Source organism: Propithecus coquereli, unplaced genomic scaffold (assembly GCF_000956105.1).
Source record: "Propithecus coquereli isolate 6110/MARCELLA unplaced genomic scaffold, Pcoq_1.0 Scaffold194, whole genome shotgun sequence".
Taxonomy (NCBI): domain Eukaryota; kingdom Metazoa; phylum Chordata; class Mammalia; order Primates; family Indriidae; genus Propithecus; species Propithecus coquereli.
Window position 1 is genome coordinate 2230310 of NW_012144300.1, and position 17559 is coordinate 2247868.

At 39.7% G+C, this 17559-nt stretch overlaps 1 protein-coding gene across 1 annotated transcript in view; it reads right to left on the reverse strand.

Annotated features, from left to right (window-relative positions):
* Positions 1-6157: 6157 nt before the first annotated feature.
* The window catches only part of STMND1 (stathmin domain containing 1), a 24129-nt gene continuing 12727 nt past the window's right edge, over positions 6158-17559 (reverse strand). The window contains exons 3-5 of the mRNA XM_012643254.1: positions 15112-15263; positions 7099-7230; positions 6158-6442 (exon numbers count right to left, since the gene is read on the reverse strand). Coding sequence (XP_012498708.1) covers positions 6158-6442; positions 7099-7230; positions 15112-15263 — 569 coding nt within the window. The remainder of the gene's footprint in view (positions 6443-7098; positions 7231-15111; positions 15264-17559) is intronic.

Below are 17559 nucleotides of genomic sequence, written 5' to 3' on the forward strand. Positions count from 1 at the left end.
GTGAAATAATAAGAAATACACACATTAGTCTCTGCCCTCAGTGCTGAGCACAGAGTTGCTGCAACTCTTGGAATTTCCTGAGCGATGGGGTGCTAGGAAAATCTTTTGTTCTAATGTTTGGTCTCTGCACCACTTCCTGACACAGAGCTCCTAAATCCCTTGGGATTTCCTGGATGATAAGAGCAGCTTTTGTTCTAACGAGACAACTCTTGGTGGGCTCCTGGGTCGGGGCTGGTCACCAGAAAGACCAACCCGTGATTAGAAGCTTGGAACTTTCAGCCTCACCAACCGCCCTCCGCATTCTGGGAGAAGAGAAAGGGACTGGAAATGGAGTTAATAATCCATCATGCCCACGCGATGAGGCCTCCCTAAAAATCCCTGAACTATGGGGTCCAGAGGGTTTCCAGGTGGGCACATTCAAGTGCTGGGAGGGTGGCACACCCTAAATTTACGGGGACAGAAGCTCCTGCCTTCGGGACCTTTTTTTCATACCATGTCCGATGCATCTCTTCCATCTGGCTATTTACCTGTTGCCTTTGTAATAACCTTTATACTAAATGGCTAATATAAGGAAAGTGTTTCTCTGAGTTCTGTGAGCTGCTCTAGCAAATTAATTGAACCTGAGAAGGAGGTTGTGGGAATCCTGATTTATAGCCAGTTGGTCGGAATTTTAGGTGACAACCTACTACTTGTGACTGGCGTCTGAAGTAGGGGGCAGTCTTGTGGTACCAAGCCCTCAGCCTGGGGGACTTGACACCATCTCCAGGTGTTGAATTGAATTAGAGGACACCCAGCTGGTGTCCACTAGAGAATTGCCTGATTGTCGGTGGGGAGAAATCCCCACACAGTTTGGTGACCAGGGGTGAAGTGGTATTGAGTGCACGAGAATAGGAAAAACACCTTGGTTTTTCCTATCTAATAATAGGTAATTAGGGAATCCTAAGAAACGATGCATATATTATATATTCTAAATATTTTATTTTAACTTAAAACATTTACATATACTTTCACTTGAAAATACTTTGATGTAACATCAATGCATGATTAAAATTCTTGCATAAATCACACCCATAATGTATTATCTGTACAGTTTTAGTCCCCTTAAATTAGAGGGTGAAATTTGGACATTTACAAAACGATCTGAGTGTAGAATCCTTCGAAGAGTTGTTTTTTTACAGACTTGTCTATTCCTTTTCCAACCACATTTTTTTAAAAAGTTATACAAAATTAAATATAATAGCCGGCACAAGTAGCACTGAGAAGTCTTAGGATAAACATAGGTGGCTCGGTAAATGTTCAACTTGACTCTTGGGAACGGGGACTTTTGGGCATGCTGGAAAGATGCCTTCTAGTCTGGAATGTGCATCTTATTGTGGGCATTGCTCAGCGTGTTTACAGAGGGAACAGCAAGCACGGAGCAAACTTGCATATGCATCAAAATCACCTGGAGGGCTTGTTAAAACCCAAACCACTGGGCCCACGATCTGGTACAGAAGGTCTAGGGTGGAATCTGAGAAGGTGCATTTATAACAAGTTCCCGGGTGATGTGGATGCTCCTAGGGATCACAGGGATCACACTCTGAGAACTATTGGCATAGGCCAATCCAGCAAGTTGGTAAACGGAGGTTGGTTATGTGTTAATCCTCGGTATAGTCTTTCTCCCATTTAACAAATGAGCACTGCTGTTTATTTGAAATTAAGCAGGAGAAAGCCTGAATTTTTGTCATATACATTTTTCCAGGATACACTGTCTTTGGGTTAGGGATTGAATTCTATTAGCATAGAGAGGAAATTTATGTATTAATTACTAGAAATTACTAGGATGATTGCATTTTGCACTTAACATAGCTGATCACTTGATTTTATGAATAATTTCTTGTTTCTAAATACAAGAGAAAAGGTTTCAGACCCTAACCTGGAAACACTTCTCTGCCAGTAACATTTTGCACACGTGGCTAGTTTTTATTCTTATCAATGAAAAACCAACTCAGATAGAAGGATATAATAGTCATTCTTTTTTTTCTTTCTATCACGTGAACTTTTGAAGTATACTTGAGATCTCCGTGTGCTGAATAAAAACTGTCATGAGATGAATTAACTTCCTGAACAGGAGAAGAGTCTGGAGGTGGATTTTCAAAACTGGTTGCATCCAACCTTCATTGTTGGTTTGCACTCGAAGTCTTTCATCGGAAAGTAGTGACCAAGAATAAAAGCAATGGAAAATGGTAGGCAAGGCAAGCATTCAGCTTCCGCTCTTCAAGGTGTTTAGATTACTCTACTTTGATGGAGAAATGTTCAATTATATTTACTTATCAACCTTCTCAAAACAGAAATGGAAACACATGTTTTGGCTGTCGTTATCTATGGGAACCCTTAGAAACACAATAGGGAAACTAAATGTTACATCAAGAATGATACTATGGAAGGAGATTTATTTACATGGAAAGATATTCTACTGTGGAAAGAAAAACGCAAGGTGCAAAATAGTTTATATGGGATGAGTCCATTTTGTAAGGAAAAAGTATTGAAGTACATGTAACAAAATGTTGCCAGCAGTTATTTTAAGGGGAAGGGAAAGTATTGGATTCCTGGTGCTTTTTGCTTCTTACAGTTTTTAGTATTTCCTATTACACATTACTCATGTAATTAAAAGACAAATACAGGTGACACAGAGAGAACATAACTGTCATCTCCCACAGTTCATTTTAAAATAGTGCCTTTACTGACCTGCCTGAGACATAGACTCCACCATGCACTATACAAAGGTTTCTCGTGCTCAGATTATGCGAGTGTGAAGGTGATCTATATTCTGACACAGTTTAGCATTACATATCTTTAGAATGCAGTATTTACTGTACAATTACTTCTTCAAATACTAACTATTTACTGATAATGGAACAACAAACACAGAAATAGGCACAGTCATAAATTACTGGTAGTCACTATAGCAACACTCTGTGATAAATTCTGTTTTTGTTCCTGTGATTACAAAATTACTTTTACAAACATAAATATCTTACAACATGTATTATTTTAAATATATCTGAAAGATTTTAAAATACACCTCTTAAATATTATTTAAAATATATTACCTTAAATATGAATCATCCATGAGGTTTTTTTCCCCCTAAAATTAGAGTATTATTAAATATCAAAGTAAAAAAGCAAGGTCATTTTTCACAAAAAAATAACTGCACAGGCATTTGTCAGTTGGCCACCAATTAAGATGATTATAGAGACACTTATCTAATCATGTGTTCCCTGGCCCGTATCTTCCTGACGATTGTGGTTTGATTTTAGTTGAAATGCCCTGGTGGTTGTTCAAAATTTTGTGTTTTAAGAATGAGAAAACCAATTATGCTATTTCAATACATAAAATTAACATTACCCCAGAGTCTATGTTTTAGAAATCTCAGTTTTTCTTTTTGATTACTCGTTAGTACAAATCATCCTTTAAAGAGAAAGAAAAAAAGGAAGAAAGATGATCATGGGGAAAGTCTCATTTCCATTTGAAGTTTTTAAAACATGTTTCAGGGATGGAGTTGATAGCACTTTGGAGGCAGAGCAGGACTCAAATACAAGCTTCGTCCCTGGTTGGTGGTTGTGGCTCTGAGATCGTGGGAAGTTGTTCAGAGTCTCTGAGTCTCTGGTTCCTCGCCCCCAAACCCCGAGCTGGTTTTTGTGAGCAGTAATGTACCTAGAACTTTAGGTATGCAGGCACCCTACATTCTAATTGTTTCTCTTCCCATCCTATTAACGTGGGTGGCATCACTAAGAAAATACACAGATTATCATTTAGGATGTATTAATCTTTTTCATATTTAACTGTGTATACATAGAGGTTTTGAAGCCAAGGTTATCAATGATAATGTTCACATTTATACTATATATATTTTCACTCAACAAACATGTCATCCAAGCTCCTATAGATAACATAGGCGAGAGCATAAGATTTCAAGAGAAAGTATTATGTCAGCATTTATCAAATTTGGGAGTTTAATTCACAATATAAATTTGTGTCAAAAGTATTTTGTAGTCATTTAAATTTTATTATTTACAGAGATATGAATGATACCCAAATCGTTTTCTCTCATCCAAGTACTAACCAGGCCCAACTCTGCTTAGCTTCTGAGATCAGACGAGGTTGGGCACGTTCAGGGTGGTATGGCCATAGACCCAAATCTTTTTCTAACGTGTCCTTGTACAATTATTCTAGCTATTCTAGTATTTTATAAGGTTGGCACATGCCACCATGGGAACACTTCCATAGAAAAACCTTGGGATAGATGAAAAGCATCATATTGCTTACATGGGACTTTATATAACTAATATGCTATAAACACTGTGGCATATTCTAGTTTACACAGTATTTTAAACACATTATTTCATTTGCTACAACTCTGTGATGGTGGCTATTCCAAATTAACACATAAAGAGACTGGGACACAGAGAACCTGCATGCCTTTCCACAGTCACGCTGTTAGAAGTAGATTCTGACTCTAAAATCTGGTTCTGCAATGAGTTTTGAAGAAGACGTCTACTCTCTCCATCTCCATCATCATACCTTATTGGCTATAAGAGTCTGAAGTCCTACAGGCTATGGGAACACAAGGTGTCCATATGCACAGGGAACGTATAAACAGGAGATGCTGAGTGGCCCTCAAGTCAAATCTGCTCTGCTGTCAGCCACCGGTTCCCAGGAAAACAAGCCATCTCCTGGGGCTGTCCTCCTGCTTCTGGAGGATATACAGGCATATTGATGCACCCACTAAAGCAATATTCACACAGCACTTAGTATGTGCATTTCGCTTGCAGAGGTACAAAAAATGCAACCATGATCACAGCAGACCCACCCCTTGCCCTGCGGGACCTGAAAATATCCAACAGTAAAGATGGAAACGTATCAGGTAGCTCCTACTCAGGGTGAGAAATGCAAAGACGAGCAGTCCAGGCTGCAAAAGGTCACTCTGAGAGAGGGGCACCAACATGAACTGGGGGGCTTAGAGAAAGTGACGTCTGAGTTGAGACATGAAAAACAAGAAGACATTCTTCAAGTCAAAGAGTAAGAAGAGGAGAGGGAAAGAGGGAACAGCATGTGCAAAGACCCAGAGGCTAGAAAGAGTGTGTTGAGTTTGAGGAACTGGAATAGGTTCAGTTTGGGTGAATTATAAAAGCTGAGACCCTTACCAAGCAGTCTGGACTTGATCTTGACAACAAAAGGGGGCCAGCAAAGGGTTTTCAACAGATGACTACTGTATGAAGACTGAGAAAACTGTTGCAGTAACCCAGTTGAACGATGGCGGAGTGGTCTAAACTAGGTAGTGACAGAAGAAAAGTATGAAGATGGATGCAAGAGACCTTTAGAATGTAACCCCATGAGACCTGATAACCGACTGAATGTGGGTGGCAAGGGAAGGAAGAACCAAGGTGTAATTCCAATAATTCCAATAAGATGAGGGCCAGCAAACTCCTCAGCTCAGACGCCTGCAGGGAAGAGAGACACAGGCAGCAGGGCCGACTCTCGGCGTATCCCCCGTCTCCCCAACTTCCTTCCATCCCAGCTCCAATTGAAGTTTTTCTGTTTTCATGTGACCAAAACTCCATACTTTATATAATTCTGAGAACTGGGTATTGCTTACTTAAACTATTTGATGAAACTGGTCAATTCAACCAACTCAAAGATATTGCTTTATTCCTTTGTAACACCAAGAAAATTAAAAAAAAAAAAAAAACTCTAGCTGTACAGCGTAAGAAGCATACAGATCATGAACATAATACAAATCCCTGCGATTTGTCTTAAAGGACCAATGAGGGTGGGGTGGGGACACAGCCACAGGACAGGAGTGAAAAGGAAGGATTTCATTTGGCACAGACGTATTAATGTAAGCTGAAAATATTCCTAAAATAAAGACACTGTCACAATGTTTAAAGCACATGAAGAAGAATACCAATCTCATAACATCTAAACTGGTCAAATCTCCCTCCCTTTTATTTAGCTAGCATGACCATTTAATTTACTCAACTAACCTTCAGCTCACATAATCATTCCAAATCCCAATAGAGCGAGGTCAGGCAGTCAGAGAACATGACACATACTTACAAGGTCACAACCCAGGAGAATGGATGCCTACTTATGAAACTCACAAAAAATGGCTTGTTAGAATATGTCATCCGCTTGGTTGTAGGACATGTCTGACTCCACAACCACAGTGCTTTCGTGATTGTAGTTTCCATCAATCGAACTTGCATCACTTGTACCGTTCTTCCTCTTCAATGGCTTTCCTCCCTGCAGGTCCGAAGGTTCAAACCCAGCAGGACTCACCGTTTGAAGTCCTTTGGCAAACAGAACCTCAGCCTCGCTCAACTGGGCTGAAACCGAATGACCAGCTGAGGGCAAAAGTCGGTCGCTCTGTAGCCTTTTTCTTATTTTGTCTTCTTTAGTCTAAAAAAGCAGGATTAAAGAATGAAAAAGAGCTCAAATAACTTTCTACAAATTCTTATTAAGATTGCTTGTTAATGAACATTTATGGCTTTCTGTATTTCATTATCAGTCATGTAACAAAAGCTTCTTGAGAAACTCCTGTCGAAGAAGGCAGACGCAGGGCCTGACCTCACAGAGCCTGGAGTCTGACCCTTGCTCCGAGAGGCCAACTAGAGAGTTGGGAAGCGAAGGCTGCTGGACCCACACTGCGAAGGCTGGGTCCAGGCAGAACGGCTGGTAGAGGGTTCTGGGAGCCCCAGGTGCAAATGCCAAAGGAGTTGTTGTCTGCTGCCCTGCAGGGCCTCTTGTCAGCTTAGCACCACACCCCCACCCTGCCTCTCCTCCTGCCCCTAAACTCAATTAAGCTCCTTTTTCTATTTGAAGAAAACACCATACTTCACTTGATTTTCAGAATTGGATGTTGCTTACTTAGGGTATATGGATGAAATTGTAACTGTCAACCAAGTGCAAGATATTGCTTTATTCCTTCACAAGGGAAATTTTAAAGAACACTAAACATATAGCATAAGAAGCACTCAGATCAGCAAAATACGGACATGAGCTCGTCTTAGTGTGCAGCGAACTCCTCAGGCCCAGAGCGCCTGAGCGCTGAGTACCTTCCTGCGCTCCTCTGCTGCCTGCATCCTCTCCTCGATGTCCTTCATTGTGAAATCCTGCACTTCCTTTTTGATCTTGAGTTTTTTCAGCCTGGCCGGTGGCTTTCTCAGCGGCTTCTCAGTTATGTTCACCTGGAAGAACACACTTTTTAAGGAAAAACAACCATATTCGTTAACAGAGGAGAAAGGCAGGAGAGTTAGAATAAACACAGTTTAAAATGTAAATCCTAGGCTGAGCGCGGTGGCTCACGCCTGTAATCCTAGCACTCTGGGAGGCCCAGGAAGGAGGATCGTTTGACGTCAGGAGTTTGAGACCAGCCTGAGCAAGAGCGAAACCTCTACAAAAAATAGAAAAATTGGCTGGGCTTGGTGGTGCACGCTTAGAGTCCCAGCTACTCAGGAGGCTGAAGCAGGAGGATGGCTTGAGCCCAGGCATTTGATGTTGCTGAGAGCTGTGATGACGCCACAGCACTCTACCCCGGGCAATGGAGCGAGACTCTGTCTCAAAAAAAAAAAAAATGAAAAGAAAAGGTAAATCCTAAAAAGCTAAACTTTCCAGAGGCAAATTAAAAAAACAACAACAATGTGAAAGCTATTAATAATAACAACAGAATTAATTCGTAAAGATAAAATCTCTTAGATGCCTTTAAAACACCAGGCTACTACAAAAAAGGTGCTGAGAATGCAAGGTGTGCTGAAACTAAATAGAAGAAGACTTCTAAGAATAAAAAAATCTTGAGAAGGAATACAAGGTGGAAAAAGATAAGGAATGAGAGATGAAGCTGCAGTTCAAGGTGAAAAGTTCGACCTGATGATTTTATAATATTCAAGGAGCTACAAATTACTTTCATTTGGAACAGAGATTAGTTTTCGCTACTTTTGGTTTTGTGGTGGGAAGAGATAATTAATAATTACTGTGCAATAGCTCTGTACTGGCCTTTCCTGCTGGAATTTTACAAATATTTTCATGACACCAGAAAAAAAATCCCATTTCATGGGATCAACTGCCCTTTTGACAGTTTGAAGCAATAATAATGACTTTCTAATTATAATTTCTAGTTACAAGAAAAGTAAAATTACTGTAAAGGGCCTATAAAGAAAAGTTTTAATTTATGTTTTCCTTTTTAAAATTAGTGTTTTATAATGTACATTAAAATGAAAAATTAAAATGATACATAAATAATCTCCTAATCCTGTATTTAACCACCTGGCCCCCAATCCTACTTCTTAGTACGAACCTTTTTAAACAGTTTGGAGTGTGTCTTTCCAGATACTCTCTACGCACAAGTATTTATATACTTAATATGCATTTGGGACATCTATAATGTTAAACAGAACCTAAATGGAATTATACCATACACACTGCTCTGCAATTTGCTTTCTCCAATTAATTTAATATGAACATCTCTCTAGGTCACTATACACAGATTTATTACAACTGGGTTTGCAGGAGGTTTAATGAACTGCAGGGCTTCATGATAAAATGAACTGAATATTGTTCTAGATAATTTCTCTAAAGATGTTTTTAAAGACAATGGAGCTATTAATATTCATCATAATTTCTAAAAGTCTGTCTCTTCAGACTATAATGTTGTAGATACTGAGAAAATAAATCAAACTAGGAGAGGCAGTTTAGTTTAGTAGAAAAAGACACCCGAGATCAGAACTCAGACAGACCCGGGTTGGGATCCTGGCTTGGCTATGGACTGACTTTCCGTGAGTCCCTAAACTCTGCAAGCCACGGTTTTGTCACAGCCCAAGCAGGTTCGTTGCCCAGTGCTCAAGAAGCAGCCAATGCACTGAGACAGCAGGGGTTACTGCAAAGAGTTTAATACCACGGGTACCATGTGAGGAGATGGGAGGAAGTTCTCAAATCCATCTCCCTGAGAATTTGGGAGAAAGAGTTTTCAAAGATAGTTTGGGAGGAAAAAGGTGAGGCAATTGGGTTGGCTAACTGGCTGGGTTTAGGGTGAAAACATGGTGGTATAGAAATTGTCTTTTTTGCTGAGTTGGTTCCTGGGTGGGGGTTGAGTCAATTCCTCGGTATGGGCCACTGGTCTGGGTGGGTCAGCCATTCTACCTAACACAGGGCCTGGACGATATCTCAAAAACCAGCCTTAGGTTTCACAAGGGTGATGTTATGGATGGGGAAAGTTAAGAATCTTTATGACCATGAGCTATGTGACTCCTGAATAGCAATTACAGAGAAGAAAGCCAGGGGGACAGTGGCTGGTTATTGTCGTTATTTTTAGCTATGCCCATGCCCTTGCAAAGTTTAGGTCCTTGCCACAGTTCTTTCTCATCTTGCACCCCTTTATTGATTTGTAAATGGTGGTTTCAGTTTCCTCATTTGTAAAAATAGGTTTAATAATACTTATTTCACAGGATTGGGGGTGGAGGAGGGAGGGAAGGAAGAAAGAAAAGGAAAGTATATAGTAGCCACTCAGTAAACAGGAACTACTTTTCATTCAGTAAAAGCAGTGACTTTTTCAATGACAGCACACAAAATCATCACCAGGATGCGGTATTGTCACACCCAGGCCAGCCAGCAGGAGGCCTGAGAGCCAGCCCTGGGGCCACCACTAATACCCAGTGTGGCAGCTGAGGCGCCTCTTTTCCTGAAACAGTGACAGGACTGAGGACTGCTAAGCTTCCTTCAGCCTCGAAATCTGTGCTTCTAGGAAAATCTTCTGAAGGGAAAACATTTATTGACATTTTGGCTCGTTAGAGCCATCAGACAGTTTTATGCAGTGGGAAGTTTTTCACCACGTGAAAACAGTGGAATGTTCCTCAAAGCAAGCCATCCTTCCCCCACCATTTGTATTATTTTTATGACAATTGGCTCTTAGGCTTCCTGCTGGCAAAAGCCATCTGCTGAAGAGAGGGACATACTTGCTATGGTGGCTCAACTAGACATACTGTGAAATTAGTATGAAAATGGTTTTTTAAGGAATGTTTGCTTGCAGAGGGCTAAGAGAAAATGGAAGTAGTAATCCAAGATCCAGTAAAGAAAAGCTGGGTCTTCTTTACACAGGAGTCTGAACCTTGACGAAAATGATGAGATCAGTAGTTCTCACAGAACTTTGGTTTTCCAGTTTGGATGGCCTCTTCCTGTGGCTTAATGACAAAATGATGCCTGTGATATCATGTTGTTCCTCCCCCTTGCGCCCTGTCCTTTCTTGCATTCAACATTTTAAGTAAAGGAATTGAAAGATGCATAGCATGTTATCTGGGTTCTTTACCACTGAATTTTATGAAGTCATTATTATCAAATGTTGGCACTTGAAAATGATAACAATGATCATATTATGCTTAGAGAGATGCTACCAATAGAAACTAAAAAAAAAAAGGAAAGGAAAGGAAGGGAAAGAAAAGAAATCAACCTTAAAGCCTATAAAAGTTACCAGTTCAGTTATTTTCTTAAAGAATGCTATTAGAGGACTGCCAAGTCCAAAGATGCCAAGATAAGATTTGAGTTTTGTTTCTAGCCAATCTAACTTGTATATGTTACTTCTTACATCCACTGTGTGTTCCTCAAAGCTTTCTTAACTATCGATCTATGGGTGAACCTTGGTTTTGTTTCCCTTAAGGGAGTCTTGTGCATAGAAAAGGACAAAGCTTCCTGTAAGAGATCTGGTCATTCCTGTTTTGTCAAGGTTAGACCTCCTGGGGACGGTCACTCTGATCACTAACTGACATTATTTAGTCCTAACCCAGTCAACTTCCTCTTCCTTAAAACCTCCACATGAGGTTCAGCAAATAATGTTAGAGGCTCTGATGCGATGTGAACAAACTCCCTGACTACATTGAAGGTTACCAAGTACAAAAGTTGCACAGAGAAGGGAATAAACTTTGACCAGACACAGGAGGAGTCAACAGAGAATTCATAGAGCTTCGTGTAGGGAGACCCAGGACATGCTAACAAGCAGGGAGAAATGAGTTGGGGATAAAAGACAAACTCAATGATAACCTCTGTGGATAAATGAGAGCCCATCACATCTCTCTACAGTGGTCCACACCAATCCATATGCATATTGACATGGGTACATAAAGAGTATTCACAGGCCGGGCGCGGTGGCTCACACCTGTTATCCTAGCACTCTGGGAGGCCGAGGTGGGAGGATTACTTGAGCTCAGGAGTTCGAGACCAGCCTGAGCAAGAGTGAGACCCCTTTCTACCAAAAGGAAAGGAAAAAAAACCCCAGCCAGGCATTGTGGTGCGCACCTGTAGTCTCAGCTACCTGGGAGGCTGAGGCAGAGGGATCACTTGGGCCCAGGAGTTGGAGGTTGCAGTGAGCTACAATGATGCCACTGCACTCTACCCAGGGCAATGGAGTGAATCTCTGTCTCGACAACAACAACAATAAAAAAACAAAAACAAAAACAAGGCAACCGAGCGCTCCTTCTCACAACCCTAAAAAAAACCAAAAAACAATGCACATTTATAATATAGTCACCTAAGTCTCATTAGAATATTTTAAACTACATTGAAAGATTCACTTAATCTTATATTTAGCTTCTTAATATTATATTTCTTACATACCTTTTTAACTCTTAGTAAACACAAAATATATTAGTATGAACATTCCTGAAAACCGGGTATCCAGAGAGCACTGTAGAAGCGCTGTAGTGCTCGCCAGCAAGCATGCGACAAGTATAAAGACAAAAAGACAAAAGAGGGCCCCATGGTGAACACAGATCCTCCCCTGGACCTCCAGGGCAAGACTGGCTCACAGGGGATGCCCCTGATTCAGAAGATGGTGGAGGACCCTCACTTCCCAGCATCCTTTCTTCCACTCCACTGAAATAACTCAATTAGAGACAATGACCTGGCCAAGAAGGGGCCAGATCGACGTCTAAGATTCCCTTGTATTTAAGTATACTGTTGGTCCACATAAGAAGTCTGATTTTTGAAGTAGTCTCACATTTATTCTATTTTCCTCATAATTTTTATTTAAGAGACTTTTTTTCTGCAGAGCAATGAAGAAATAGTATTTCCATGTCTAACCAGATTCACCACCGTGAGGTAACTGCTGACATCAACATCCTTTTTATGACCATCCCCTTTGTGTTTCCCTTGACTCCTGGGTTTGTTTCTTAGCCAATTTTATCATATCTGGTCTTTTTTTTTTTAGATAAAGTGTTAGATAGTTCGAAATATCACAGTTGCATTCTTAACATGGCTCCCCTCTCAGTCCTTCCATACTCATTCTCATCTTTTTACATTGGCCTTGTAACTTTTCCCCAGATAGGCAAGACACCTGGTGTCTGACACATATATATTCTCAGCTACATCTGAATTAAAAGAGGCTTCATCTGTGACACTGAGCAACTGCATCTCTTCTTCATTTCCATAGGCTTCCTGGGTGTAATTTGACTCCTTATTCCTGAAATATTACACTTTCAGGAATATTTTAGAATTCTCTTTCACAATGAATGGGGAATGGACTATGATTTCAAAAGCTGTACGTTTTTTCAGCTTGGTAATGAATTTAAGAGCTTTGTATACAGATTTGTTGAAACTGTAGGGCAGTGGGTCTCAGCCTGGGCTGCCCATGGGAGTCACTTGGGAGCTTTTGAGAGCGTGAAAGCCAAGCTCCATGCCCTGGCAGTGGCCCGAGGTGGGACTCAGGCACTGGGATTTTTGAAAGCTCCCTAGGTGACTCCAGCGTACAGCCAGGTCAAGGACTACTGCGTTGGGCAATAAAACAAAGTTCTGTGTGTTGCTGCTCTGGCCTGTTGCAAGCCTGGCCTTTGTTGAGATATCGTGGCCTAACACCAAAACAAACAAAAGAAATTGTGTTATTCTTGCAGCCTGTCATATTTAAATCCTTTTGTGAATGATCCAACTCTGCTTCTAACAACTATTCCATGTCTGTACAATATGAACGTCTTCATCTTTGGTTTACTTAATCATGTCATTCAAAGTCAAGCCCATAGATTTCATTTTTTTAATAGATACATTTCTTTCACAAGGCAGCTTATATTAATTAACCTTGTCTGCTCCTTTGCAAGGTCTAAGTCAGAACTCATTCATCTCTGGCAATTGAATCACTGAGAAATGTTTTAATGTTATTCCCACCGGTGTTAACACCAAGATGTGTCTAAAGCACTTCCCTTAAGAAGGCATTGCTTAACTACAGAATGCTTTCAAAATCTATTCTCTTCACTTGGACTACTCTTCTATCTTTTCTTTTTTTGACATGCCTTCTTTTTTCTGACTCCCAGAGACTCACTTACAGCTAGAAAAACAACTCTACACACTCTCGACATTAAAAAGACCCATCCTTCTTCTAGTACTTCCAGATAAGATAAGGTATTCCAAAATGCCTTATATCACAGATAGCATTGTGTGAATGTAGACTGTTATTACGTTGGCATTATCTTTTCCATTATGTGATCCATTTTTACCTTCCTCTTCCCCCCACATCCTCTTATTATTGGCAGCCTGGTAATATTCATAAGGTTTGAAAATCTCCCAAAAACTTTCTGCAAGACTTATTTTCCTTTTTCAAAAGAAAATGCCACTTTAGCTTTTATTCATGAGTTCTCAACATCCCCTACACACGGAGAAGGAAATTAACTTTATTCAAACACGAAGTGACTTTGCTTGGTGGAAAACTTCATTTAAAATAATGCATCTTTTTATTCTCAATGGACTGTTTTCCCTGCAACACAGGGATAGACAAACAGTAAGGAGCCTTGGATTTGTGTTCTCTATTTCCACCATTTCTGTTTCTTTCTTTTCTTTTCCATTCATTTTTCCTCCAGCTTCTTTTCTTTGTTATTCCTTTTTTTAACCTTCTCTCTTCTACCTATGCTTCAAGGACAAATGGTGGTGCCTGAGAGCATTGGCTTTAAAAGTAAAAACCAAACAAGCAACAAACAAAATAACGACGACACGCAACAATGACAAAACCTGCTATCTTCTTCACAGGTTTATAGAGAATTTATTTAAAAATTTAGAACTCAAGACTTCAGCCAAACCAGTTAAAATCAGGGTAAAAATATCACTCACACTAAAGAAAAACAATGACAGAGTAGTCAGGATGAATTAACAAAAAGAATTAGTAGTATAACAATCTCTAGAATTTTATTTATTTCCTCATGTTTGCTTTTAGGGTGTGTATATGTATAAATGTATAAGCATATCTGTTTTAGCTTTGGCATTTAGGCCTATTTTCTTTTTTTTAAATTTTATTTTATTTTTAATTGAAACATAATTGCCCATATATATAGGATACAGTATGATGTTTCAATACATTTATACATTATGTAATGATCAAATCAAGGTAATTAGCATATCCATCATCTGAAACACTGTGATGGTCGGGAGTGGTGGCTTACGCCTGTAATCCTAGCACTCTGGGAGGCCGAGGTGGGAGGATTACTTGAGGTCAGGAGTTTGAGACCAGCCTGAGCAAGAGTGAGACCCCGTCTCTACTAAACACAGAAAAATTAGCTGCGCATGGTGGCGAACATCCGTAGTCCCAGCTACTTGGGAGACTGAGGCAGGAGGATTGCTTGAGCCCAGGAGGCTATGATGATGCCAGAGACTCTACCCAGGACGACAGAGCAAGACTGTCTCAAAACACAGAAACAAACAAACAACAACTGTGTTGTCACAGGCCTATTTCCTTCTTGAATAAATCAGAATTTAGTTTAATATTCCCAATGCCTGGCACAAGGCCTATTACATACGTAATGAATAATAAAAATTGCTGAAAAAAATTAAGGCATGTTATTTGATGGGGATTATTGTTTTTCAAATTTAGTAAAACTTAAGATATGTTCTATTGAATTGATTAATCATTAACAATTAGAGAAATTCCAGAATCTATAGAGAAGGATTGTGTGCAGAGGTGTGGGGGAATTTATGGGAGAAAAATCTGACTTAGATGCATGCTGTTATTTGTATTATAACTCGAAGATGCTGGAAATAACGACATGCGATCAATCATATTCTATTGCTACTTTGAACTATAAGCTAATGTTAATTACAAAATTACTTGCCATGACATCATATGATTCTCCATTTCTAAATACTTTGCTGTGGCTTTGAATTATTCCTTGAACAATTAGTTCCTCCAGGATGTCTGATGACTTCTGCCGCTCTCGATTCTCTAGGGGTTGGGGCTTATTGATTAATCCATTGGTCACTAGGTCTTCCAAAGGAAAAGAAAACACAAAGTGAAATTTAAGAACGAAGTTGTTATCAATTGAATGCTAAATGGATGCCTTATAAATCATGCTACTTAATTAGGGGCAGGGGTGGTGATGTACGCCTGTAATCCCGAGGAAGGAGGATTGCTTGAGCCCAAGACTTTGAGACCAGCCTGGGCAATATGGGGAGACCCCGTCTCTACAAAAAATAAAAAAAATTAGCAGGTGTTGTGGCACGCATCTGTCGTTCCAGCTACTCAGGAGGCTGGGGTGAGAGGATCACTTGAGCCCAGGAGTTCGAGGCTGCAGTGAGCTATGATTGCACCACTGTACTCCAGCCTGGGAAACAGAGCGAGACCCTGTCTCTAAATAAATAAATCAGTCAATTGTGCTACTTAGTCTCAGCACTCTTACCTAAATATTTGTTTCTATTTTAACTCTTTGTAATCTTTCGAAGTTCAAATTTTTATGTTCTTACCGAGGATACACATCAACACAACATACTGTTTACTTAGCAAATCACATATTAACGCAACAAAAAGTCTTCCTGTGCGCTGCTATGGACTACCTTTTTGTTGTAACAACACTTATACACTTGGGTCTGACGACATGAGTTTGCTCAACTCATTATGTAGCCAAACCACAGCTAAGACTCATATTCTTTTGGTGACTCTCATGAGTTGCAGTTTGGTTTCTATGCTTTGTATACAAAGGATAAACAGCCTGATGTTGCCAAGAGACTTCTAGTTCTGCAACTCTGAGTTTAAAATTGCGCCATCTGGTAAATCTACATAAGTAAAAGTATGCCTTTTTGAAACGAGTCTTTGAACCAAATCAGAACTGGAATTAGATTGTTATCAGCTAAATTTTTATTAATGATTCTAAAAATGAGCACTGAAATGGTTTATAGGGGAGCCTTTAAAAGCTGCAATAATGAGAGAGGCCCCCCTTCCAAATCGTCCAATTACATAAATAAGCAAATAAGCAGCTGCTTTTATGTCCTCACATTATTAAATAAAGGTCACTGGTTTGTCGGGCCAAAGATAGTTTTGCTTTTCCTGTCGGAGATGGTGTGACGGGGAGTCCTCAGATACGAGTTCTCTTCTATTTTGTAACCATCTTGAATTCCTGATAGTAACTACGTCCGTTCCATTTTGTGGATGGAATATTTTTTATGAAAATTTCTAACCTCAATGGTTAGCTAAGACAGCTTTCATGAATTTGTGCTGGGAAGATAGAAAACACACACACACGGATGCACACACGCTCATCAGGTGTCTCTCACTTTCGAATGGTAACCTCTCTGCTGTAGGAAATTTCTCTAATTGGCTGCAAGTAACTCCAACAAAGCGCCCGCATTTCAGTCCCCTTTCAGTGTTGTGTTGTCCACCCACGCAGGTGTTTGAAATGGAGCCAATTCCCATGTTAGAGTGCTCTATACAGACTTTTGGTACAGGGTGGGCTAACACATGTCATCCACGTAGGTAAACTAGAAACTTGAAACAATGGAGAAAAATTCAATAAAAAGGTCAGAGGTGAATCCCCATCAAGGAATTAGAATGATTTTGTTGTTGTTGTTGTTAGAAAGTGGGCTTACCTGGAAGGGTCAAAAAAATAATAATTGCTATTTATTGATCACTTATGCACCTGCACGATACTAAGTACTTGGTATACTGTATAATACCTAATGCAAACATAAAGTCTGAGAGAGAATTGTTATTATCCCTATATTCTAAAAAAAACCACACTGATCTGAGGGAGACTAATTAACTCGCTCAAGGTGATACAGGTAGCAAGTGTGTTAACTAGGATTCAAGCCGAGTCTGTTTGGCTTCAGCACCCACATCCTCACCATCTCACTGTTTTTCCTTCCAAATATGTCATGTAAACAGCTCACTCTTTGTGGTCCATGTCTCTCCCAGGATGTTTCTAGAAGGAATGTCATGTTTGACATCTGTCACTAATACAGTGAAATTATTGTAACCATTGTGGTCCATTCTTTTCTGAGTCCTGGTATTTAGCTTGACATTTACAGTAACTAACCTACACAGAAATTCCTGGAATACGTCAGTCATTTCAACTAATTTTCTTGCTGTCTTGGGATATCAGAGAATATTGGTGAATGTTTTAAAACAACATTGTGCTTTTTTTTTAATTATAAAAGTAATATATAGTTACTGTAGTAGGTTTAGAAAATATAGAAAAGAATAAAGGTAAAACTAAAAATGCTATTATCTACAATTTAGAAGCAACCATCATTATTTTCTGCCATCCTTCTCCTATTATGTATATGTATTA